At 42.5% G+C, this 26,433-nt stretch overlaps 1 protein-coding gene across 1 annotated transcript in view; it reads right to left on the bottom strand.

The window, feature by feature from the left end:
• Window positions 1-5,826: 5,826 nt before the first annotated feature.
• The window catches only part of caly (calcyon neuron-specific vesicular protein), a 47,917-nt gene continuing 27,310 nt past the window's right edge, over window positions 5,827-26,433 (bottom strand). Inside the window, exons 3-5 of the mRNA XM_043678876.1 lie at window positions 16,351-16,470; window positions 16,087-16,200; window positions 5,827-7,055 (exon numbers count right to left, since the gene is read on the bottom strand). Of these exons, the coding sequence (XP_043534811.1) occupies window positions 6,852-7,055; window positions 16,087-16,200; window positions 16,351-16,470 (438 nt within the window). The 3' untranslated portion in view covers window positions 5,827-6,851. The remainder of the gene's footprint in view (window positions 7,056-16,086; window positions 16,201-16,350; window positions 16,471-26,433) is intronic.

Raw genomic sequence — 26,433 nt, 5'->3', positions numbered from 1 at the left:
TGTCAAGTCCCTACCCGATCCAAAAAGCATAATCTCATCTTAAGGTTGCGTATCATCTGCTTTACTATGGCCTGGCTGAAGAATGGGCTGTTCTCTACCTCAGGAGGTTGAGTAAAAGAGGGAAAAGCCAGCGTTACAGTGGGAAGCTCTTGTCTCACAGTAATCAACCTTGGAAGATATCTGCCTCCTCAAACACAGCAGAAACATGAAACATCTCAAGAATATAGGAATTATACTGGTTTCTGGGGTGCAGATTTCAAAGAGGTGGGCCCAATGATTACAAAGCACTTGTACGTTGATGGACTGGAATACTCTTCTATTGATGAACTGAACTGCGTTCTGATACTGCCCTTTCAGCACAAGCTGCATATACAGTCTATGGCACCCTGCACTTGGGGGAAGCCAGCTAAGGTATCAGGTAACTACTGCCTGGATGCAGCATGGGGAAACCAGATGAAGTGGTGTGATCTGATACAAATGGCATTGGAAACAACCCCAATATGTTTGTGAGTGGACAATTGAGAGCCCCCACACAGTGGCTCCTGAGATAGTCACAAGGATAGGATGGACGTCCATTCCTTCAGGTCACATCAGTCAGCATAGTTCAGTGACAGAGACCCGGAGCATGTTCAGTCTGTGGCAAGACTGTGCATCACTCATACATGGGAAACTGCACTGAGGACCTCAGACCCTGGCCCTCCTGCACATCCTGATGGGCCCTGCAGCTGCAATCTCTTCACGGTGGTTGTTTTGCAGACACTGGAGGCTGCTGCTGGTTCCTGGATGTTACTGACATATCTGTTCCTCTTCCATTTCCTTTCACTGCATCGCAGCAACTGACATTAACCCCGTGTGTGGCTGGATCCATTCAGCACACTTACAGCAAACCTGCTGTAGGGGAAGGAAGAAACAGAACAAGTTCTCTGTAATGTGAGCAGTCAGCATTCACATCCCCATGCACATGATAGCTCAACACACTCCTCTATACAGTGGGAGGACTCGACTTGGACCTTATTCTGATGAATGCAACACCAGACACTTCACAAAGAGTAGCAGAGTGGGAATGCCACATGAACCCTTCTCCTGCAGTCACACATGACCACAAAAGGCATCATTGCATAAGGCTGTGTTGTGTTCTCCTTACAGTTCAGGTGTTGAGGGAATCAGTCTTGCCCACCCAAGTGGTCTTGCATTAACTGCATGTTGTAGCAGACCTGAGGTACTTATTTGACATATCACCTGGGGAATTATTCTTCTTCATAGAGATGTCTACCTTCAGTCTGGAAGGAGCAGTGACATGGTTGACATTGCCAGTGACCAGCATTCGCATCCCACACACTTGTTCTTTGCGTGCATTTCACGCACACAATGACAAGACTGGAAATGACCTCAAGCTGCACTCTATTAAGCGTAAGATCTTGGTGCGTTAAGCACACCTTAAAGACCATCACATCACACAAAGGTGAAGCCTGTGCTTTTGGACAGCAAACAGGCACTGACTCCATGCACTCTCAGCGTGTTTCCAGCCAGTTTCCATTCGTAAGTCACATTTGGAAATAGGCAAATCGTGGAAAGCAGCGCAGGGGAGGAAATGGCTTATTAGTGCCAGACTGTTAATCCAGGGAACCAGGTACTGTTCTGGCAACCTGGGTTCGGGTGGAACTTGAATTCAATAAATATCTGGTCTCTAATGATGACCACAAAGCCATTGTCTACTGTTGGAAAAACCCATCTGGTTCACGAATGTCCTTTAGGGAAGGAAACTGCTGTCCTTACCTGAGCTGGTCTGTATGTGACTCCAGACCCACGGCAATGTGGTTAACTCTTAACTACCCTCCAGGCCATTAGAAATAGGCAATAAATGCTGGCCTAGCCAGTGACGCTCAAATCCTGTGGATGTATATAAAAACCAGGTCTTGCTGGACACTGTGAATACAAGGTTCTGCCTGGTTATCAAATCCATCCCACTTTCACTCTTAACCTCCATGATTCTTTTTACTTAGCACTCCTGGGAGAATCAATCTCTACTGAACATCCACAGGTCATACCCCCACCACCACCCTGAACAAATGTTTCCAACTCTCACTCTTAACGGCAAAAGCTGCACCAATACAGATTATCTGTAACCGTCACATTGCACAGTCTCCCCCATACTGAGGCTATGGCATCAGTGACAGCCTATAACCCCACCTCCCACAGCGTCCCATGTCCTCCCCACCCACTGCTGGCTCCCCCCTCTTCACCATCCTTGTCCCTTTGTATCTCAGTTTGCTACCTCCAAACCACAAATATTAAGATACCCCTCCAACAACTTCATTTCCAAAACAGTGTCCCCTTGAAAGCATTGCCCCCACCCCCCTCACCATGATATCATTCCACAGAACCCTAGGACTGACCATGCCTGATTGTCTAGACTAGATTGGACAGTCAGCTCTGAACTAGAGCTCCCCAGATCCCTGACTACTCTCTGTGCAGCTCCCCAACAGAGAGCCTATAAAGCCCCTAGCTGTGTGCACCACAGCTCCAGGACTGATCACGGCCCACTTCCCCAGGCTGATGTGCGATGGACCCCTAACCCTATTCCTAACCATCATGAGCACATGTCTGACCATATCCAAACCACCAATTTGATTACAAACTCTGCCTTTTGACCCCTTTGTTAAACTCATTCATGAGGTGTGGGCATCACTGGCTAGGCCAGCATTTATTGCCCATCCCTAATTGCCTAGAGGGCAGTTATGAATAAACCACTTTGCCGAGAGTCTGGAGTCATGTAAAGGCAAGACAATGTAAGGACGGCAGTTTCTTTCCCTAAAGGATATTATTTAGCCAGATGGGCTTTTCTTGATACTCACCAGTGGCCACCATTATTGCCAGATTATTACTGAATTCAGATTCTACCTTCTGCCATGCAGGTTTCAAAACCCTGGTCCCCAGAACATAACCCGGTTCTCTGGATTAATAGACGAGCGATATTACCACTAGGCCCATCACCTACCCTTGGCTGACAGCAGCCCTCTGCCTTGACATGACTGAGGGTTAAACCCCCTCAACCTTGAGACATAACCATTTGGTTGACGGACACATAGTGGCTTGCTTCATAGACTGCTGGCACATGCTGTAGGTATGAGATTGCCATCCACGCCATCAATGTGTCCACTCCCTGGACAGATAACTGCCCGCAACCAGGACCAAACTGCCAGGCTTTGTGTCTGCACTAAACAGCAAAGTGAGGCAGAAATACTGTGAGTCTTTAAAATATTTAAACTACATTTAGAGAATCGCACTTGATGATTTTACGATTGAAGCTATCAAATTTATTAAAGTTGAGAGAACAGTTCTGAAGATGGGTCACTGGACTCAAAACGTTAACTCTGCTTTCTGTCTCCACAGATGCTGCCAGACGTGCTGAGTTTCTCAAGCGATTTCTGTTTTTGTTTGCTTTAGATCTCCCACATCCACATTCTTTTTGTTTTATCCTACTGAAGTCGATGCTTTACATGGGACAGTGTCTGGCCATTTGGCCCAACCTGTCTTTACCAGTAACAAAAACAGAAATTTCTGGGAAAAACTCGACAGGTCTGGCAGCATTCGTGGAGAGAAATCAGAGCTAATGTTCTGGGTCGAGTGACCCTTCCTCAGAACTGTCTTTACCAGTGTTTCTGCTCCACCTCTTAAGTCTTGCCGCCCTTCAGCCAATCAGCACAACCTTCCATTGCTTCCATCCTCATTTACTTGTGTGGCTTCCTCTTCAGTTGTAGCTATATGGGTTACAGGCGAAAATCTGCTATTGTCTATCTTAATGGTTTTAAGTTGGTGCTGAGGGTCAAATATTGAACGTACCCTGAATGAGCTACTAACACAAACTGAAGAAACTGAGAGGCCCACTTCGGAAGAGAAAACTGTCCATTTATTTTTATCAGTTTGAAAGCAAGTAATCACTATCTCCATTTTGGCACTTAAGACACCTCAAAGTGCTGGCAGCGATGTGAAACTCACAAGATCTATAAATACATACAAAGTGTCGCTAAATTAACAGTGTCATACAGTGAACAGTAGCCGTACTAAGACGAATGCTGACAGAAGTGTCACAACAGTATTACGACATTTATTATATTTATTAAAAGCAGCGTCTCATTAGATTTTTAGACAAACAAAGGCGACCTGCAGAAACTTAATTAAAAATCTGTCAGCTCCAGTACTCCCACTCGCAATTGAATGCCATGTACATAAATGAATGGATTAGCTCCACAGCAGGATAAGTTGACATTTATACCAGGGCGTTGAAGCAATGAAGATTTCTTCTGATGGAAGTTCCCCTTTGCAAGTTTATACAGCATTTTGTGTCAGAACTGGCCTGATGAAAATCATTCTTTTAACGTACCCAACAGAGCTGAGGGAGTGAAGCAGACTTAATTTAAACACACAATATTTTGTTGGTACAATGTTCACACGTGGACAGTCAAGTGGAGTGCCATTTTTGAATGCCTTCCTGGATCACAAAGCCCGCTTGCTAATCGGAAAGCAGCCCCCGGTGTGTGCAATCCAAGTTGCCTGTGGGCTTGGAGAGCCCATACGTCACAATGCTGTGCACTCCAGTGAGATCTCGAGCTGAATTTAAAGTATGGATGCTTGGAGCTGCTCCAAATGACATGGTAACTTTCACCCAAACTTTCTAAGAACCCGATTATTGGAAAATCTAGGAACAGTGGCACGGATGAAGTGACTGTCTGCCCAAAGGTCATTCAGCCCGCTTCGAATATTTGCACATTTTGGCAAAGGACAAACCATTCCTTAGTGTCCTCATTATCCTTAACCCCTGGAGGGCACAGCCATTTCCTTACTCCTTGTCATTTATCTTCTGCTCTCCACCATAACATGTAAAAATATAATTACACTGAAAAAAAAGCTTTTGCATTTAGTCTTTAGGAATCTAATATGACTGCAGTTATTCACTCTTCTGACTTATTCAACTTTATACTTTGCCCTACCTGTTTATCTGCCTTCCAGCCACTCATTGTTGAAGGGGAATGTCACCTGGCACACTATATCGTGAAGCACAGCTATAACAGGCTGCATATAATGCTGCTTTGTGTCATCGCTAAAGTATAAAGGTTATAACTTGCTCTGGAGGCAGAAAACTGCACTCAATCACATGAAGTGTCTGCCAATGCACAAATTCTAAAGCAGCCAATGCCATGATATTTGACTTGCCATTTCCAGGACATTGGCTAGGAATTTCATAAACACCCCTTCAGTGATGAGGGCTTTCGGGAGAGGATGGAGTGAGGTGACACTGTGTAACTTCTCTTGGGAAATGCTCCCTCAGGAAAGCAGAGGGATTCAGGATTCCAGCTTAGAGGAAAGAATGATATATCCCTTCACATTATCAGGCTGGAAACCTTTTATCCTTCCATCCTGACAAGGTAACATCAAGTAACTCGGTGCAACAAAAGGAAAATGATGTAAAAAGATGCATCTGGCCATACTGAGGAAATACTGCCAAATCCCGTATTCAGATGAGAACTAATGAAACACCATTTAAAACTAATTAAAATCAAAAGAGCTAAACTGGTCGCAGGTAGCTTCTATTCATAGCAGACATTAACGAGGTTACATTTCATTATTACTGTGCAGCTGTACAATCATTAGAAAGAAATTGTTGCTTATATGTGCTCATCGGGCTGTTTAACATAGTGACGCCACAACTGGTAACTCTCTGAGACTGTGTCTTAGGACTGAAATAATAGTCAAAAGTATATCATCAATGCTATTAATGTGGTGGCACTGTCACAAAACCAGATATCCACTGCTGCGCACACACTAGCTTATTTGAAGGGAAACTAGAATTAAAAAGCAAATAACATTAATCATCTCAATAAAGGAGAGGAGCAAAGCATTGTTACCAGCAGCAGTAATCTTGGGTTCAATCCATTTGCTATTCAGGCAAGTTATTTTAACCATCCCATAGTTTGACAGCTTTAAAGAAAGCTCCCAAATGGGACCATTTGTATTTGAAAGAGCAGAAAGAGGGGGTATGGATTTTGTAAAACCAAATTCAATAATTATTACAAACCTCGGGCTCCAATTTGGAGTCAAAAAGTGTGGACTCTGATCTCCAGCATCTGCAATCCTCACTCTCTCCAGGTTCGATTTGGAGATCACCTTGTTTTCCCAGTTATAAAACCTGGGTTTATCACTAAGGTTATTGATTTTGGGTGCTTTTAGTATTGTTAACAGCCTTTTGCTATTGAATTTTGATGCTAATAATGAATAACAAAATTTGGGGTCATGGGAAGATTAAGATGATAATACTTGTAAATTTGAATTAGGTGGAATGAAATAATTGCAACACAGCTCAGAAATATCTGTGCACATTTCAAAGACACGAGGCCGAAACGGCCATCTTACATTTATATGATTCCATGATTCATATCTGGGAGGCCTTGTCTTAAAACTGGTGCCTCAAGCCTAAACTCCATGAAAATACTTTTCTGCTTCCGTTATCTTACCTTTTGGAGCCAGTTTGGATTTGTTTTTAGGGCAGACTCAATTAGCCTCCATTTTCACCCCAACACTGGCTCAACCCAACTAATCAAACTTAAATATGTCAAACGAAGGGATTGTGGTTTGCACACACATTCACAGATACACACACATGGACGTAGACACGCACACATACATACATATATGCACACACACATACACACACTCTCTCACACAGATATCCCGCACACACATACACATCCTTAAAAGTAAGAACTTTTCTTTGTAAAGAGGATCATGTAATGCTTGAGTACTTCAGAACTTCAATGAACAATGAGATGAATTTGTCTTCCTTCTTTAATCTTCTATTGATGGGAGCTGTTAGGTTCCTCTTTTGATTTTGCTGGTCCTTTCAAGGCAGGAAGCACTGGTAGCCATGGTGATGACAGATCAGGAATGGTTCTCTTAGCCTGGCTTAAGTGGCTAATAACCGTGTAGAGGCTTCCACGAGAACCAGCTTCCTGCTCCGAGTAATACATCTCCAGAGCTGCAGGAGTACAGTGCTTATGCTGCAACAAGAACAAAACGGAGTGTGACAGTTGTACAGCTCGCCAGATGGATCCTCACCACCACACCTCCCCCACCCCTGACAACCGTCCCTCGACCCCATTAAAAATTGCTTCACAATTACATTTACATATCATGCACTAGAAAGGTGCTGGATTATTCTTTAAGTGGGGATTTTTTTGGCTGAAGCCATGCAATTGCCCCCACTTTTCTTTGTCTTTTCAGGAAACGTGTTGTCCAATTATTGGCAAGAACGCAACCCATCCAAGCAAGGCTTTAACAATGAACCCGATGGCGCAGCTGTCAATGGCGGGACGTTTTGACGTAAAAATACTTCAGGGGCTTTGGCTCCCATGGGCTACGCTCTCTACAGGACAACAAAGTGAAAAACTCACTGTGTCCGACTGGTACCTATTAACATGCAAGTAGCACCTCAATTGTGCAAGAAATCCCAGTTCTTCCATCCAGTCCAACAGCTTTATCTTGTCTTCCCTGAGTAATGCATTAAATTTACATTCCGGAGGGAGCAAACCCATACAGGAATGGTTGGGAGCCTTTTGCGTAGCCTGATAATACATCCTATTGCACCGTTGTTGCTATGATGAATCATGAATTTACAACGTGACATATCACATTGGTGATATCACTGCAGTCAGGAACTCTCACATTCGTACAATCACGGTTTAAGTGTGACTGTTTTCTAGGCACAGGAACACAATTACTATTTTTACTCCTTAATAATTTGTCCTTCTAGTTTTAACTGGTTGTGCAGCCAAACTGTGCATTTGAAACAAATTAGAACTTGTATTAAAATTGTTTTATTTTACTATCTTCATTCTGTTGAGGATACTGCCAAAGCTTGCACGAATGAAATTTGATGCATATTTCTGAAATACTGTTGGACTGCTTCACAAAATCCTCAATAGGAAAAAAGGGGTTGGCAATTTCCAATTTGACTCCAGACAAATCTAAACATTTGTCTTGCAAAAACAAAAACAAAACCTCAACAGAAACATCAAAGCTTTAAGTGAACAAAAGCTCAGTTTTTGGCTCAGCTCTGTCCAGACTTTGTGAAATAAATTTCAACTTAGACAGACAACGACTCATTCGAACCCTGAGCAAGGTGGCAGTATTAAATCAGAGCATTTCATCAGATGGTGCGGAAACTAACTCACCAAGGAAATCCATGTACACAGGAGCCTGGATTATCCGAAGGACATGTGTGGGGTGTATTCATTCAGTTACTCGAATGCTGGATAATCAAACGCTGGATAACATAGTTTAGCCAAGCTTCGGGACCTTGCAAACTTGCCGGATAATCTGAAATTCAGATAATCCAGGCTCCTCTGTATTTCAAAATGGGGTAACTTTCCAGCACAGCCAGTAGGGAGACCATAGTACGGGATGGGATAAATAAGCAATTGAAGAAAAATAAGCTAATACTACAGTCAACATTGTAACAATGCTGCTCCTTTAACAAGGTTATGTTGTCCTTCATTTTTTTATATTTCAGAGAGGTCCGAAAAGACACAGACTCCGAAAGGTCTGGGGTTGAAGGCTTTTAGGGCCGGTTTGATAATAGCTAACAGATACTGCCTCAGGAAAAAGGCTTTCAAGTTTTAAAAAAGGAACACTTGTGCAATGAAAGGGGAGTAGCCAGTTCTCCCAGCTCAGCTTTTCTCTGGTTTGGTTTGGCTTTTGGCAGTAGTGTGAAAAAAGAACCAGGCCCATGCTGGTACTCTTTCTCTCTGACTTCTCTCCTATCAAACCCTGTGTTTGATTTTATCTCTTGTGCCAAAGGGTGTTGAGGGATTGTTGCAAGTATTAGGAACACCGACATTAGGTTAGTATAATTTGTTGGGTTTTCGGTGAGATTGTTATTCAGTATTCTGTTCTCTTATGTTTGTGTTTCATTCGGTAATCTTGCAAATAAATTTTGTTTTGTTTAAAACTAAGTGGTTTGAGCAACTTCATCTCCCCTGGAATATCCACTGTGCATCCGTTTAAAAGAACCAGCAAAGGTAAGGTCTGGGCTATTTTCCTGAAATGTTTTGAGGGGGTCTGGCCTGGTCCATAACAGCATGGCTTTGTCAAGGTTGGGTCTGACAAATCTAATTGAGTTATTTGACAAGGTGACACAGGCAGTGGATGAGGCTAGTGCCGTGGATGTTGTATATTTCGACTTTCAGAAAGCACTTGATACATCGCCACACAGAATCCTGACAGTGCAGAAAGAGGCCATTCGACCATTGAGTCTGTACCAACCCTACAAAGAGCATCCCACCCAGATCCAGTCCGAACCCTATCCTCGAAATCACCTACCTTGCGCACTACCAATAATTTAGCATGTCCAATCCACCTAACCTGCATATCTTGAGACCATGGAATGAAACCAGAGCTTCTGACAGGAAGTCTCGCAGACATGGAGCAAACATGCAAACTCCACCCAGACAGCCAAGGCGAGAACCAAACCCAGGACCCTTGCACTCTGAGGCAGCAGTGCTAACCACTGAGCCACCATGCAAATTGGTTAGCAAATTAGAATTGCTTGGGATTAATGGGTCCTTGGCAGAATGGATTCAAAGTCGTCTGAAAGGAATAGTTGGGCATTTCTCAGACTGGAGACAAGTTGAAAGTGGTGTCCCCACTTGCAACAATCGTTTTTCTGATTTTTGTGAACAATTTGAAATGGGTGTTGAGGGCAAACCTCTAAACTTGCAGATGATGCTGAGGTAGGGAGAAATAGTGATTTGTGAGGATGACGATGAGTGACTTAAGAGAGACATTGACAAGTTGGCCAAATGGGCAGTCACCTGGCAAATAAATTTCAATGCAGAGAAATGTGAGGTAATATGTTTTGGTAGAAGAAACATGGAGAGACAACACAGGCACATTGAAGTTCACGTGCATGATTCTCTGAAAGTGGCCAGGCAAGTTCAAACAATTGTTATGAAGGCTTTAGAGGATCTTTGGGTTTATAAATCATAGAATCCCTACAGGATAGAAGCAGGCCATTCCACCCATCAAGTCCACACAGACCCTCTGAACAGCATCCCACCTAGACCCACCCTATCCTGTAATCCTGCATTTCCCATGGCTAGCCCACTTATCCTGCACATTATGGGCAATTTAGCGTGACCAATCCACTTAACCTGCATACCTTTGGACTATGAGAGGGAACTGGAGTACATTCATGCAGACACAGGGAGAATGTTCAAACTCCACACAGACAGTCGCCCAAGGGTGGAATCGAACCCGGGTCCCTGGTCCTGTGACGCAGCAGTGCTAACCACTGAGCCACCATATTGCCCAAGAGGCATACTAGAGACAAAGAGCATAAAAGCAACAAAGTGATGCTATACCTCTACAGACCATTGGACAGACTATGTTTGGAGTACTGCTTTCTGTTTTGGACACTCTATTTAAGGATGGCTGTCAGAGCCCTGGTGAGAGTTTAAAGGAGATTTAGGAGAATGAATATCAGGAATGAGAGATTTTAGATGTGAGGAAAGGTTAGAGAAATTAGGTTTATTCTTCTTGGAGCAGAGAAGATTGAAATGTGATTTTATTGAGGTGCTCAAAATGATGAACAATTTTGATAGGGTAAAGAAGGATCTTCTGTTTTCATGAGTTGGTACGTCAGTAACTAATTTCAAGATTGTCGCCTGGAGAATGAGGATTGAGATGAGGAGAAACCTCTACTCAGAGAGTTTAGGATTTGGAATGCACTACCTGAGAGAGTGATGAAAGCGGATTCCAAAGGAGATTTGAAAGTGATGTATTTCGAGAGCTATTGCGATAGGGCTGGAGAATGGGATAAGTTGGTCGGTTCTTTCAGAAGCCGGTACAGACTCCCGAATGGCTGAATGGCCTCCATCTGGACTAAAAAAATTCTAGATTCTGTGCTTCTAACCACAGTGCAATGTACATTGATGAAATTCACAATAAATTACCGAGTAAAGCTAACAATATTAAATGCAGCCCAATCTTTGATGAAGAGCTGAAACTTGCTGTCATATATTCATGTATTATGAATGATCATTGTATTGCTTCTGTGTGATACGATGCACCTTTGTTCTCTGACCCAGGCAGAAAGAAAGCAAATGATGAAATCACAAGTTGGCTTTATGAAAATCTGCATTGGGAGTTACTGACGTGCTGTCAAATCAATCCTCTCTGAAATCAAAGGCACATTTACACTGTCTGGTTAGCAACAGCTAAACTGAACCTAGCCTTGCAGCAAGGCCAATTTGTCAGCTTGATTTGGCTTTAATTAGTGGAATTAGTGACCTGCTTTTCAGTCAAGTGACTTGAGATTCTTCTGGGTGGCTTGTCTCAACATCACCTAGATTTGATCCATAAACTAAGAGAGGCAACCCACTCACCAACATGCTTGCGATGAGGCTGGGTGCTTTGTGAAACCACCTCACATTAACTTCAATAGAGTTCTCCCATCATCAAACTCTTAAGAATTTAAGCCTCTACCTGTCAAGTACCTGGTCACATGCCCTGCTCCCTCCTAGACCAGCTATACAATTCCAGAAAGACAACAGCAGGTATCCAAGCTAGTCTTCAACCAGTGGCAGTTGTGGCAAATTATAGAATCGCACAGCACAGCAAGTACCTATTGTCTGAATAAAACAACTATCCAATTGGTCCCACCATTCTTTCCTCTTTTGAAGTGCATTTCCCAATTTTCTTTCAAATGTTGTTGTTGATTCCACTCCCTCCAGCTTTCGGACAGTGCAGTTCACATCATAACTCCCATCTGTAAGAAAAAAAACCTCATACCCCTCTGAAACTTCCACCAATCTTTCTTAGCCTTCCTTTGTTATTCATCTTGCCAGACTTCTTCCTACTCTCACTCCATGTTTACAATCAACCTGCTTAGACATGTTCTGATAGATGTCCAGAGGAGATAGGACTTGAACCCAGACTTCCTAGCTTATAGGTAGGGACACTACCACTGTACCACAACAGACCAAGATACCTTGACTTTTTTTTATATATCCAGATATATTTTTATGCACCATTGAATGGTTTTCCCACCACCATCTCACCCGTGTTACTTCTGACCTTTATCATAGAATCTCTACAGTGTGAAACATGCCATTTGGCCCAAGTCCACACCAACCCTCTGAAGAGTATCCCATCCAGACACATTCTCCTACTCCTATTATTCTACATTTCCCCTGACTAATGCATCTAAGCTGCACATCCCAGAACAATATGGGCAATTTAGCATGTCCAATTCACCTAACCTGTACATCTTTGGATTGTGGGAGGAAACCGGAGCACCCGGAGGAAGTGCATGCAGACACGGGGAGAATGTGCAGACTCCACATAGTCAGTCGCCTGAGGCTGGAATCGAACCTGGGTCCCTGGCACTGTGAGGCAGCACTGAGCCACTTTGCCGCCCTATCCTCCACCACTTAATCATCCAACCTTCTGATCCAATTACCAATGCAAACCCTCTTGTTCTATCAACAGATCTGATCATTTCGAACACCCATGTTAAATCTCTCCTTAACTTGCTGCACTCTGGAGGGCTTTTGTGATGTAATGGTAGTACTTTATCTCTGTGCTAGAAGGTCCACATTTGAGTCTCACCTGCTCCAGAGGTTTGTTGTAACATCGCTGGAAAGTGATTAAAAATAACTCTGTGGTCTGAGCTGGACAAGTTCCCCACCATCTCTATTGAGCCAAAGTCATTCATTCCTGAGGAGCATTCTGATAAATCGACACTGCGCCCACTCCAAGTCTCCTTCCTGAAATAGGCTGCTCAGAATTAGATGCAGTATCAGTAAGGCCCACCTAAGGGGCACATTTTTAGCGTGAGATGTAAGAGATTTAAGACAGACATGAGGGACACATTTTTTTTTACACAGAGTGTGACTAAAGCATGTGGAATGAACTTCCTGAGGAAGTGGTGGATGTGGGCACAATTGCAACATTTAAAAGACATTTGGATAAATACATGAAGAGGAAAGGTTTGGAGGGATATGGGCTGGTAGCAGGCAGATGGGACTAGTTTAGTTTGGAATTATGTTCAGGTATGGGCTGTTTGGATGAAGGGCCTGTTTCCATGCTGGATGATTCTAGTCAATGAATCTGAACACTTTTTGAAAAGCTGTGAAAGCATTCAAGAAGTTGCAAAAGAAATGATAGAACTACTGGGAAATCAGGAGCACTGTGAATTGAATGAGCTAATTTCTGCAGCCTGGTCTGTGCTTCCATGATCTGTGATTTACCATTGGCAACAGAGAATTGCTATGAACATCAGAAACCAGGGGGTGGGCAGGGGATTTGCCATTAGGCCTCTTCAGCCTCCTCCACCATTCAACAAAATCTTCACCCACATCTTCACATTTCCACCTTCCCTCCATATCCCCAATTGGCTGTGTGCCTCATTCCCAGAAAAGTAACATAAATCATGCTAGTATTCCTTTCGGCCTGACACACACATATGCTCATATGAACTTTCTTTTTTATATGGAGACTGTAATATTGGCCCAGTCAAAGTTCAAACAGACCTGCATAACATCACCCACTCCATTCTCCGCAAAACATGAGCTGACCACAATGCAAAAACCAAAATTAACTGAGTGTAATGATAAATTATCTTGTTGCACACTGCAGCTACTTCAGAAAGAGTAACAATTATTTCTGGCCCTGCTCTATCCTGAAATGAATCTGAACACCTTTTTGAAAAGCTGTGAAAGCATTGAAAAAGTTGGAAGAGAAATGACTGGGAAAACAGGAGCACTGTAAACCAAATGAGTTGCTTTGGAAAGGGCAGGAATTATTTCTGGTTCTGCTGTATCCAAATATACAGCAGATTAAGCTCCAAAAGGCCAGTTTTATAAAAAGCATTTTTGGCTCTCAGTAGCTTTTTTGCTGTATCTTTTATTCTTATTGTCTATTCTCGATGTAACCTTTATGTGGGAGATAACCAGTTTAAATTCACAAGGTGAAGAAAGGTCAGCAGCACAAACAATCGATGTTATGATCAGAATGACTATTCTTTCCTTGAGAAAAGCCCATGTCATCTCAGCCAAATCTGCTGTAATGTATGTGTTAGAAACAAAGACTGCAGATGCTGAAATCCAAAGTAGACAAGCAGGGGGCTGGAAGAACACAGCAAGCCAGGCAGCATCAGGAGGTGGAGAAGTCGACGTTTCGGGTGTAACCCTTTTTCAGGACCTGAGTGGTTCTAAGTGGGAGATATCAGTTGTGCACGTTGTTCTGTGCAAGCTTTTCCCTAACTCTGCTTGTTCTTAGCAGACTTTTCTCCAACACAACTGGTTCCTCACAGGCTTCCCTCAACTATACAGCATAAAACAAGGACTTCTGCAAGTCAATCACTGGTCAAAAACAGCTCAAGTGGAGTCTACCACATAAAAAGCAGTTATCACTGGTCATATAATTTCTATGCAAGTTAGTTTAAAAAAATCTCCAATGCCCACGTTGAACTTTCAATGGCCCCTTTTAAAGGAACAACACATTCCCCTAAATGCAAAATAAATCTATTTTCTATAAACCTTACAAAACACAAGAGTCCAGGTTTCCCATAACAGTTCTAGGAAGCACTGTTTCAGCTTGCCACTGGTTTGTTCTTTGAGAGTTTGATGGCAAGGTGTTCATTGTGCACATGCTGTACATCGTGTATGGGTTCTATACAGAGTCATTAGCCGTGCCGGCCACAGCTAGATGGTCTTTAATCATCCAGTTGGTCTGCTGACTCAAACATATTTGGCACAGCAGACTGCCAGGATATTGAGGTCTGACCCGCATGATCTATTGTTCAAATGCACAAACTAGCTGGAAGACGAAGGAGATACTGACTAATAGTGAAAAGAACTGAATTGAGATAATCACTCAGAACCTAAGGCAGTTCAGTAAGAGCATGCTCAGATTCATGGAATCGGCATAATACTGAACGCAGTAAAGGATTACCAGAGTTCAGGAAAACCAAGGACATTGTGAACAATTCACTCTTACTCATTTAAAATTCAAGTTGGGCTCCTCATCCATAAACAACTGAAATAACCTCAAGCAAGCAGGAGTAGTTATTCAAAGAGAGGAGGTTAATCTCAGAGCAGGCAAGTTATCATGCTAATTCCTAAAGAAATCCTAAATACAATATATGTGTAAATGAAATCCAGATGTGGTTTAGGTTAATCACAGTTGGAAAGAATCAGAGCATCATGTAGTCTTTTCGGACACTGTACAATGTGCAATCTATTAGTTTTTCAGAATGTCAGTAATGGCACAATGTGTTTCAGTATACTACAGCAACACACAGTGCAGTGTTCATTGTGCAATGTGTTGAATAATGTGTTTGTACATAATATCTAAGTGCATCTTTGTATTGTGCTGTGTATACAATGTGAAGCACGGTGTGTAACTGGGTTGAAGAATGTCAAGCATGTTGTGTCTGTGTTCCCTGTAGTGTTGCACTCTACACTGAAATGTTGCAGTACTTCTCAGTACAGAGTGGTAGCGTAAAGTATGCTTTTCAGAGCATCAATACACTATGGCATCAGATAGCCTAGTGTACAGTGAGTTGGTACACTTTATAACACCAAAATGGCATCAATAGACTGTGATATTGCACATTTGGTTGGTCATTACTGAACATACGCAGATCAAAGAAATTTACTTCTTTCTAAGTTCCTGAGCTCTCTTTATCCCCAAAAAAATATCAATGTTGCTAAATGGGTCAACATGCATGAGGCGAAATATCTCCACTCAGGATGAACAGGGTACCTCCTACTTCCCATTAGGGTTAAATATATCCACACTGCAACGACCAGAATCCAGTCCACATGAAGCAACTGAATTTTAATACCCGTCACACATAGTTTAGAGAGAGTGCCTGTGAGATATTGAGAGTTAGGAATCTGAAGATCTTTATTGCAACAACAAATAAGAAAATTTCCCCCATTCAGCATTTGCAAAGGGCTTTTTTCATTACCTAGTCTGCTGTGTAAAATCTGGAAGTAATAAGAGGAACACTGACTGTCATCTTACCTTAAATACAAAACCCTCTGGGCAGCTTAGCTGATCATACCAGAATGCCTTGTACATGACCAGCATTAACAGGCAAGCCAGGAATGCCATTGTAATGAGAATCAATCCAGTGAGCTAAAGGAATCAAATCACATTGAGAGTGAGAAACTGGCAATATATATTCAATATGAAGTGGCTGCTATTCCACTTTGATGTTTGATGATGAAAAATAAACTTTACTGAAGGTGTATGTAAGCTCTCTTTGCAATGATTTAACTGGATCACCTTGACTTTTTCCGAGACTTCATCATAAAGGTTAATGTTGAGTTTCTTAATTCCAGGGATGTGTAGCTTTTTCTTCTTCTTCTGTTGCAGCTGATATTCTGTCCTGGTCTTCACCACGACCTGCAGGGAGTTGGATAGAATTTAAGAACACAGCTCCTGAGAGTGTTCGAAATGTTGTTGGCAAATCAAATCAAAGCGAAACAACCAAATTTATTTTTTGCATTTTGCTTCCCCTCAGTAATTCTCGTTTGATTTTCCTGTCCCAATTTTAAAGAAAGCGCCCCTCCCCAACTCAATTTCAGCTATTCCAACTGACTGAGTTGCTCTTTGAAATGTCACCACAGATTTGAAGAGAATCCTTCTGCACTGCACTGTTCTCTGATTTGAGCCACACAGCAGACCTTCAAACTCTGGTGTATCCCAGCTTTGTTAGATATTGATCCACCTGCATGAGGTTTCACTATCTCACAGGGAAGGGGGCCATCAGCTAATATTGGAAACAGTCAACTCCAAAGCAAAACAAATCTTTAGCAGTAACAGTTGAAACCTGCAACTAGATTATTTGTTGATGTTGAGCAGCAATTACCGCTTATGGCGATAGTGCTTGAGATGAGATGTCAGGTCAGGCTGCACTTTGAACACCCTCAAGGCTTGTTTACCCCTTTCCTCATCTAGATCTTATCCAGTCATCCTCACCTCAGTAGGGCACGGACTCGAGCTGCTGCTTACAGTTGTAAGCCCTCTCGGACTCGTGTGTTTTAAAGGCTTCATTCATCAGATTCTTGTAATAGCCACATGTTCATCTACTTGTACCCAGAACGAGCTTCAGGTGAGCACATAGAAAAATCAGGGTGTCCACGTGCTCTGGTTTTCCCAGGAAGGCCGTAACATTCAGTGCATATCTTGAGCTATTGAATGGGAAGGTGCTAATCATTACACTCGTCACTCGCTTGATATAGAGGATTACAGAGGAGACACAGCACTGAAGCAGGTCAACCAGTTTATACTGGGCTACCCATCCTCCCTCCCACTAACCACGGCAAACAGAACTCTTGATTCTTGTCAGCCTCTGCTTTGAATAAGACATATGCCCATTACGCTGGTCGAGGGTCCACAGTTCTGTCCAGCCTCACCAGGCACCATCCCCTTACTTTCAATCCCCTTCAGATTAAACTCTTGAGCGCTTCTCTGTGAGGCTGAGGGGCTGTGCAGATTCTACTCTTACCCACAGCAGCGCTCTAAACGTCCTGACCGAAACGACTTTCTACTTGCTCATGGCAACACAATTACACACTTCCCAGCGACGAGCTGAGCTCAGAGGAAGTGCGTGTTGTGGAGGTAACTACTGAAGCATTGATTTGCCAACCTCAGCCGCCTTCTAGACCCTGCTGTCACTGGGAGCCGAATATCAGTCACATTGTCGGCATATCTCGACAGTGCTGTCAACTTGCTCTAACGCACTGGTCTAAAGATACAGTCACAGGGTACAGCAACAGGATCTAGCTAATCCAGCACATGGTGAAAGACTTCCACTTGGCATTAAACGTGAAAAGTTAAAGAGTGGCCTCATTATGAAATTAATTATCCATAAGTGGAGCAGAAATTCTTTCCTGATGATAAAGGTATGACAATGATCCCTGTCTCACACCAGCAGCCTATTCAGCATAGACTCTGTGTACAGTAAATAGGTTATCGTTATTTTTAGGACGAAGTGAGGACTGCAGATGCTGGAGATCAGAGTCGAGAGTGTGGTGCTGGAAAAGCACAGCCGGTCAGGCAGCCCTTCAACCTCCTTAAACGTGATGACACACCTACCTCCGGGCAGGTGGGAACCTGAACACAGACCTCCTGGATCAGAGGTAGGGACACTGTCAATGTTTAATTGGCATGAGGGCCAAGTGTCTATATTGAGTTCAAGGTGTCATTAATGCATTAAACTGAATTATGGTTTGTGCAATGGAGATTGTGCCACTAAGGCTACGAATTAAAAATTCACTCCAACTCAGTAGATGGATTTCCTACTTGTACTACCCGTTGCTCACCAAACACTCAGGCTCTGGTATGTCTCTAGCTTAACCAAGCGTAATGTTTGACAATAGGATCACTGGTATTCGAGCTATTTGCAGAAGTGTCATTCGCAATAGGTCCACTGTTAATAGGATAACTGGAAGAGGATCATTGGCTAAATGATCATCAGTGATGGGATCCTTGGTCACTTTTGAAAACACCTGAACAGTTCAGCATGTCACAAGGTCACCTTTGGCGAAAGTGAGTACTGCAGATGCTGAAGATTAGAGTCAAGATTAAAGTGGTGCTGGAAAAGCACAGCTGGTCAGGCAGCATCCGAGGAGCAGGAAAATTGACGTTTTGGGCAAGACCCCTGTTTACTGCTGCTCAGATGCTGCCTGACCTGCTGTGCTTTTCCAGCACCACTCTAATGTTGACAAGTTCATCCGTGATGACACTCAAAGGAATTGGAATTTCGAAACCAACTGAGATTGCAGTAATCAACACTGTTCACTTAGCAGCCAGCAAATAGAAATCTGTCTGGCCAATGCCCACAACCAGGAGGCCTCAGCAGCTATAAATATTGACCCTCCAGTTTTATCTGTATCTTCCTATCATTAGTTATACCTCCACAGGCAGCTCTCCATATAAGATACAACATCTCAGGCTTGTCCATGCCTCTGGCAACAACCACCCCTCCGGCCCTGTCTGTGGAGGAAAGGGGTGTGAATAGGCTACTGCTGGAGGACAGAGATGAATGTAATGCCTTTAGATATTTTCTAATCAACATGTTCAGAGATATTATTCCACAGAGATGTTTGAATTCAGCCTTTACTTTAAAAGCATTCTGCTCCACTTCTGGATAATTAATTTCACAATGAGGTCCCTGAATGGGCTCTGCATTAACATTGTTAAGTTTAACACCATGTGGAGGCCCCCTTATGGCACCGTGGTAGTATCCGTACCCCTGAGCCGAGAGACACTAGTACAAGTCTCACCCACTCCAGAGGGGTCTGATAACATCTCTGAACAGGTTGATGAGAAAAATAGGTTAAATGAAAAGATTAATATCATGTGGATGTCTTAAAAAGAGTCCCTAAGCTCTTGTGATGCACTGGTAGTGCCCCTAGCTCTGAGCCAAGAGGCTTGGGTACAAATTCTGCCTGCAATTGAGGTGTGTGACAAAGTTTCTGAACAGGATAATTATAATTTTTTTTTAAAATAGCTCCCTGAATAAAGGATACCTGTGACACAGTGTTATTGTCCCTACCTCTCGACCAGGAGCCCCATGTTCAAGCCCCAACTGCTCCTGCAATGTGTAACAACATCTCTGAACAGGTTGATTAGAAAATATCTGCGATTATCTTAACTAGGGAGTTTGTTTAACCAGGATGGTTAGATTTGTCAAGCCCTGGACCCTGGAGGGGGTCTCCCGGGTTAATACGGGTATGTTACAATGCTCCCGTTCCTTTGTTTGGGAGCTTTGCACCGAGCATAGCTGTTCTGTATTTTGTGGGGTTTTTTTTGTTTTTTGGTTTTGTTTTTCTTTCTTTTCTTTCTTTTTTTGGTCTTGCTTTGCACAATGTTACGGTTTGCTTTGTATTCTAGGGTAGGTTAGTAGTTAGTAGATAGTAGTTGTATTGTAATTTATGTTTTTTTTCTTTTTATTATACTGATATGTGGTATTGATTGATTTTTTCAATAATTTTATATGTCTGTAAAGTTAAAAAAATTTGCTAATAAATATATTTACAAAAAAAAAAGAAAATATCTACGAAAGGCCCTCAAGACACAAGAAATTTATTGGTGGTTGTTAGATGAAAAAAAAAACCATGAGTGATGGGGAAAAAAATATAGTTGTGTTTAAGAGCACTTCTGGATTAAAAATAAACAAAAAACAAATCCCTGTCAATTAAACAATGCCATTGCCATGCAGATTGGTCACAGGCTGTCCCACTCCTATGTTGATTTACCTTACCTTTAGCTTATGCTAAATAAAACCAGAATCCAGACTAATTTTCACCCATTAGTAGCCAGAGCCATTTAAAATTTAAATACTTACAAAGAATTACATTTTGCTTTTTGCCTGGCTCTATTGCCTGGTGTTTGGTTCAGTTGATTGCTTGCTGTCAAAATTGCAAGTGTTGATGATGTCACCAGGAAGCTGGTTAGGAGAAGTTTAAACTGAATTATATGTGGGAGACAGGTGCAAATTGAACGGTTGACTGTTTCAAAGTGATTCTAAGCAGCATCTGCAACTGTCCTTTTGTTTTACAGGTCCTGTAAAACTGATTTGACTTTATTAATGTGTTTAATAGCACAACAAGGCACAGAGAGATCTTATGAAGCAATGATAGTGTGCCACTTCTTCCAGAGATATGTCATAACATCTCAGAACAGATTGATTAAAAATATCTGCAAGAGAGCTCGGTTTCTATCTGCACAGAGATAGTGCAGGCCCTTCAACACAATGGGTTCACCTTCAGCTGTACAAATTTTATTCAACTACCTCCCACCACTGGCTCAGTATCTGCTGAAGATATCGTCTATGACACCATGTGACTGGAACTGCAGCATTGAAAATCCTATTTTAAGCTGTGAATTCTTCAGATACAAATGTTGCCACGATACATAATTTATTTTTCAGTTTCTGAGACTCACATTGAAGAATTTTCACAGCTCCCTGGCAGTTTAATGCTGAACAGCATTCAGTGACAAATTTCGGAACCAAAAGGACAAGATTTAGTCTTTCGCGTGCAATTTTATCTTAGTCCAGATAACAACAGGGTCTTTGAAACTGAGCTCAGTATCCCCGAACTGGATGGGAGTATTGGGCATGGTTTCCACTCTTTATTTTAAAATTTGTGCAGATGCTTTGTCATTAACATTTTTTTAACCACTTACTTCTTCATGAAGCCTTGAATCTGCCGAATTCTCAATATTTTTCAATCAACCTGTTCAGATATATATGAGATGCCTTTGGAGCAGGTGGTACTTGAATCTGGGTCTTCTGGCCAGAGACACTGCACTATGCAAGTGGTAGGCCATAGTTTCTGCTCTTCATTGCCATTATCTTTGGATAGAAGACCCAGTCGAGACTCAGGTTTGGTTTTGATGATGCTGCCCTAATGCTACATAGCCTGTAAAGCAGATTACACATGAGGAAGGCTCATTACAGGAAAGTGCCAAAGTCATTTGGAAGTTTAGAATTTGAGCCTTGGTGAAAGAAAGATATTTTGTCAAAAACCTTTTCATTTTGTACTCATCAGGACAATTCGCAAGAATATCAACTTAATATCTTGTACAAAACGTAAGTGGTGATTGGTTGGCAAGTGGTCTCTGATTGGTACAGGCATTGCCATGGAGATGCCAAGCACCAATAATAATTGACAGTTAACTGACAATGTGCGAACACCACTCATGTTGCCACTGGAAGTAGCAGGTAAAGCAGCCAATCACACAAATGAGGAATGTGGTAGATCAATTTCAGTGCCAGTGTGATGCCAGGTATGTAGGCCATACATCTCCAAGACTGACAGATCATATCAAACAGACAGCCCTTTGTTGTTTCCAACTAGCAAGGGGCTAACTGCCCCTGACCAGCTTCCACTTGTAAAACTCACAACACAGTATCCAACATTACATGTAATTCTATATTCTTTTATTCTTATGTGGGATCTGGGTGTGATTGGTATTGCTGGTGTTAGTTGCCCATCCTTTAATGCCCTTGAACTGAACAGTTCTCTGGGTCATTTCAGGGGACTGTTTGGAATTGCTGCGAGTTCAGAGTCATATGTAAGTCAGACTGGGTAAGAATGGAGGATTTCCTTCCCTAAAGGGCATTAGTGAACCAAATGGGTTTTTATGACAACAATGGTCACCTTTAAACTAAGTATTTAATTCCAAATGTTATTGAATTCAAATTTCACCATCTGCCCTAGTGGAGTTCGAACCAATGACTCCTGAACATTAGGCTGTGGCTCATGGATTGCTAGTCCACTTATATTACCAATATTCCAAACCTTCCCACCCATCGGATAGCACTTGCTGAATAATCCTAAGTGTGCAAATAATTCAACTGATAATAAATTTATGATTGTCACTTGGGCTAACGGTATGGTGCTTGTCTGTACTGGAAGCTCCATATAATAACGCATAGGGTTCCGTTCTTTGTAGGCAGAAAGGACATGTACACAAATGGTGCTTGTTTTATCTCAGCAAGATAGATGACAACTATTCACTGGTCCATTTCTGAAGGCTCTGACCAAATATTAATGTTGATCTCTTTGCAGTTTCTCTGCTGTGCACCACTGTATTCCATACACTATTCTGCCATCTGATGCACTTTGTATGGTACAAACTGCTTGTAGAGCATGCAAAACAATACTGTTCACTATATCTTGGTACATGTGACAATAATAAATCAAATCAATTCAATAATCCAATCAGACCAATCAGAGTCAATCTGCCTGGTCTAAAATTTAAATAAAGTCTAGCAGCATGAATTGCTGTATTCTCCATGCCAACACCTGCTCCAATCAAAGCCCACTTGCTAAACAATTAGCACTCTGCTCTAATGTTGGTTTTCCCTTTGAATTGTTAGTCTTGCAAATTGTCCTGATGTGTGCAAGGTGGAAGTGCCTCACCAAAATGGGCCATTGTCTAACAGTCATAGTGAAATACCAAGGGTCATTTAGACCCATTGAGTTGTCTTGTAGAATCAGTTGGTGCCTTCAGGAGATGAAAAAGGCAACTTCAAGAAAAGTATATTTTTGCAGGATATACACAGCAGATTCATTGCTTCTGACAGTTCTACACAACAAGTACTGAATTTGTTTCTTAGTGTTCAAAAATTGAGAATGTAAAGACAGAGACCTCTCAAACAGAGTTGCTGATGTTCTCCTTGCCATGCTAAAAGATAAGGATTTAAACTCCCCTTTGAACAAAAAAAAGTCAACATTAATAATGTGACTGGAATGTAAATTTTGCAGTTTAGCTGTATTTGTGCTATACAAAACATAGGGTCAATTGATAATCTGAAATGACATATGTTTGTTGAGCATTGTCCATTGAGAGGCATATATTTGACTGACATTATTATGATGTCTATAATGAATATATTTTTATGTACTTACTTTTATGAACAACTCTCGTTCCACAATTAACATAGATCATCATGAACACATAACGTATCACTATAGCAAAATTGCGTGTGTTATTTGATATAAATTCCTAATTTCATTGTGGATTAACTCACACTGTTCAATTCTGATGTACAATCTGGATATCACTACCTTTAGGCTTACTGCATTCACCCAATATTATAACATTCATGATTTTTCAAAGTGATTATCTTGTTTGTCTCTCTATTGAAATAGTTGAGGCATTCATTTTGTTGCAGTTTTTGATGCTTTCCATTTAACAGAGGGAGCTTAAATTGGAGTTTAAAAGAGTAGAGTAATTTTTACTTTGCATTTAATAGAGAGACCTCTACGTTGCATCTAACCCTGTGCTGTCCTTCATGCAGGAGGTTTTGATAGGAATAGTGTAGAAGAAGCATTAGTTTCAGATAGTTCATACTTTTTCTTTATTCACCTGTGGGACGTGGGTATCGCCGGCTGGGCCAGCATTTACTGTCCATCTCTAGTTGCCCTTGAGAAGGTGGTGGTGAGCTGCTTTATTGAACTGCTACAGTCCACCTGCTGTGGGTTGATCCACAATGCCATTAGGGAGAGGATTTCAGAATTTTGACCCACCAACAGTGATGGAAAGGTGATACATTTTCAAATTAGGATAGTGAATGGCTCTGAGGGGAACTTGCAGGTGGTGGTGTTCCCAGGTAGCTGCTGTCCTTGTCCTGCTAGTTGGAAGTGGTCATGGGTTTGGAAGGTGCTTTCTAAGGATCTTTGGTGAATTTCTGCAGTGCATCTTGTCGATAATACACACTGCTGACACAAAGCTTCAGTGATGGAGAGAGTGGTTGCTTGTGGTTGAAGTGCCAATCAACTGGGCTGCTTTTTTCCTGGATGATTGTCAAGCTTCTTGAGTGTTGTTGGAGCTGCAGCCATCCAGGCGAATTGGGGGCATTCCATCACACTCCTGACTAATGCCGTGTAAATGATGGAAAGGCTTTTGGGGAATGAGGAGGTATTTGCCATAGTGTCCCTAGTTTCTGTCCTGCATTTGTAGCCACTATATTTATATGGTGAGTCCAGTTGAATTTCAGGTCAATGGTACCCCTTGGAATGGTGATAATGGGCAGTAATGGTAACACCATTGAATGTCACAGGGTAGTGGCTAGATTGTCTCTGATTCATATCTTTAGAGATGGTTATTGCCTGGTATTTGTGTGGCATGAATGTTACTTGCCACTTGTCAGCCAAAGCCTGGATATTGTCCAGATCTTGTTGCATTTGAACATGGACTGCTTCAGTATCTATGGAGTCGCAAACGGTGCTGAATATTGTGCAGTCATTGGTAAACATCCCCACTGCTGACCTTATGATGGAGGGAAAGTCATTGATGAAGCAGCTGAAGATATTTGGGCTTAGGACATTACCCTGAGGAACTCCTGCAGAGATGTCCTGGAGCTGAGATGACTGACCTCCAATAGCCACCACCATCTTCTTATGTGTCAACAAGTTTACCCCCAATACCTACTGATTCCAGTTTTGCTCAGCTCCTTCATACCACACTCGGTTGAACGCAGTCTTGATGTCAAAGGCTGTCACTTTCACCTTCCCCTCTGGAATTCAGCTCTTTGTCCATGTTTGAACCAAGGCTGTAATGAGATCAGGAGCTGAGTGGCCCTGGCGAAACCCAAACTGGGCGTCACTGAGCAAGTTATTGCTGAGCAGGTGCTGAATGATAGCATTGACAATGACATTTTCCATCACTTCACTGATGATTCAGAGTAGAATGATGGGGCAGTAAACGGCTGGGTTGGATTTGTCCTGCTTTTTATGTAGAGGACAAACCTGGCCAACTTTCCACAATGTCGGGGAGATGCCAGTGTTGTAACTGTACTGGAACAGCTTGGCTTAATTTCAGGAGCACAAATCTTCAGTACTATTGATGCAATACTGTTGGGGCCCATAGCATTTGCAGTATCCAGTGCTTCCAACTGGCTATTGAACTGGCTGAAGACTAGTACTGTAAGGCTGGGGACCACTGGATCATCTATTTTGCATTTCTGGCTAAAAATTGCTGCATTGTGCTGGGTTCTTCCATCATTGAGGATGAGCATATTTGTGGAGCCCCCTCCTCCACTGAGTTGTTCAATTTTCCACCACCATTCATGACTGGATGTGGCAAGATTGCAGAACTTAGATCTTACCGGTTGGTTGCAAAATCACTTAGTTCTGCCTATCATTTGCTGTTTGGCATGTGAGTAGTCCTGCTTGCTCGCTTCACCAGGTAAGCCTGGTGCTGCTCCTGGCATGCCCTCCCCTCTCCATTGAACCAGGTTGATCCCCTGGCTTGATGGTAATGGTTGAGTGGGGGATATGCCAGGCCATGAGGTTGCAGATTGTGGTGGAGCACAGTTCTGCTGCTGTTGATGGCCCACAGCGCCTCATGGATGCCCAGTCTTGAGTTGCTAGATCTGTTCGAAGTCTGTCCCATTTAGCATGGTGATACTGCCACACAACATGATGGAGGGTATTCTCAATGTGAAGGTGGGACTTCTGTCTCCACAAGAACTATGCGGTAGTCATTCTTACCGATACTGTCATGGACAAGATGCATTTGGAGCCAGCAACTGGTAAGGATGAGGGCAAGCATGTTTTTCCCTCACCACCAATCTAGCAGCTATGTCCTTTCGGACTTCACCACCTTGATCAGTAGTGCTGCTGCTGAGCCACTCTTGGTGAGGGACATTGAAATCTCCCACCCAGAATATGTTTTGCACCTTTAACATCCTCAGTGCTTCCTCCAAGTGTTGTTCAATGTGGAGGAATATCAATTCATCAGCTGAGGGAGGACAGTACATAGTAATCAGCAGGAGATTTCCTTGCCCATGTTTAACTTAACGTCTTGAAGCTTCATGCAGTTCTGTTGTGGTGAGATTTGAACCAG

This window comes from Chiloscyllium plagiosum, chromosome 38 (genome assembly GCF_004010195.1).
Source record: "Chiloscyllium plagiosum isolate BGI_BamShark_2017 chromosome 38, ASM401019v2, whole genome shotgun sequence".
Classification (NCBI taxonomy): domain Eukaryota; kingdom Metazoa; phylum Chordata; class Chondrichthyes; order Orectolobiformes; family Hemiscylliidae; genus Chiloscyllium; species Chiloscyllium plagiosum.
This window is presented reverse-complemented; position numbering and strand designations above follow the sequence as displayed.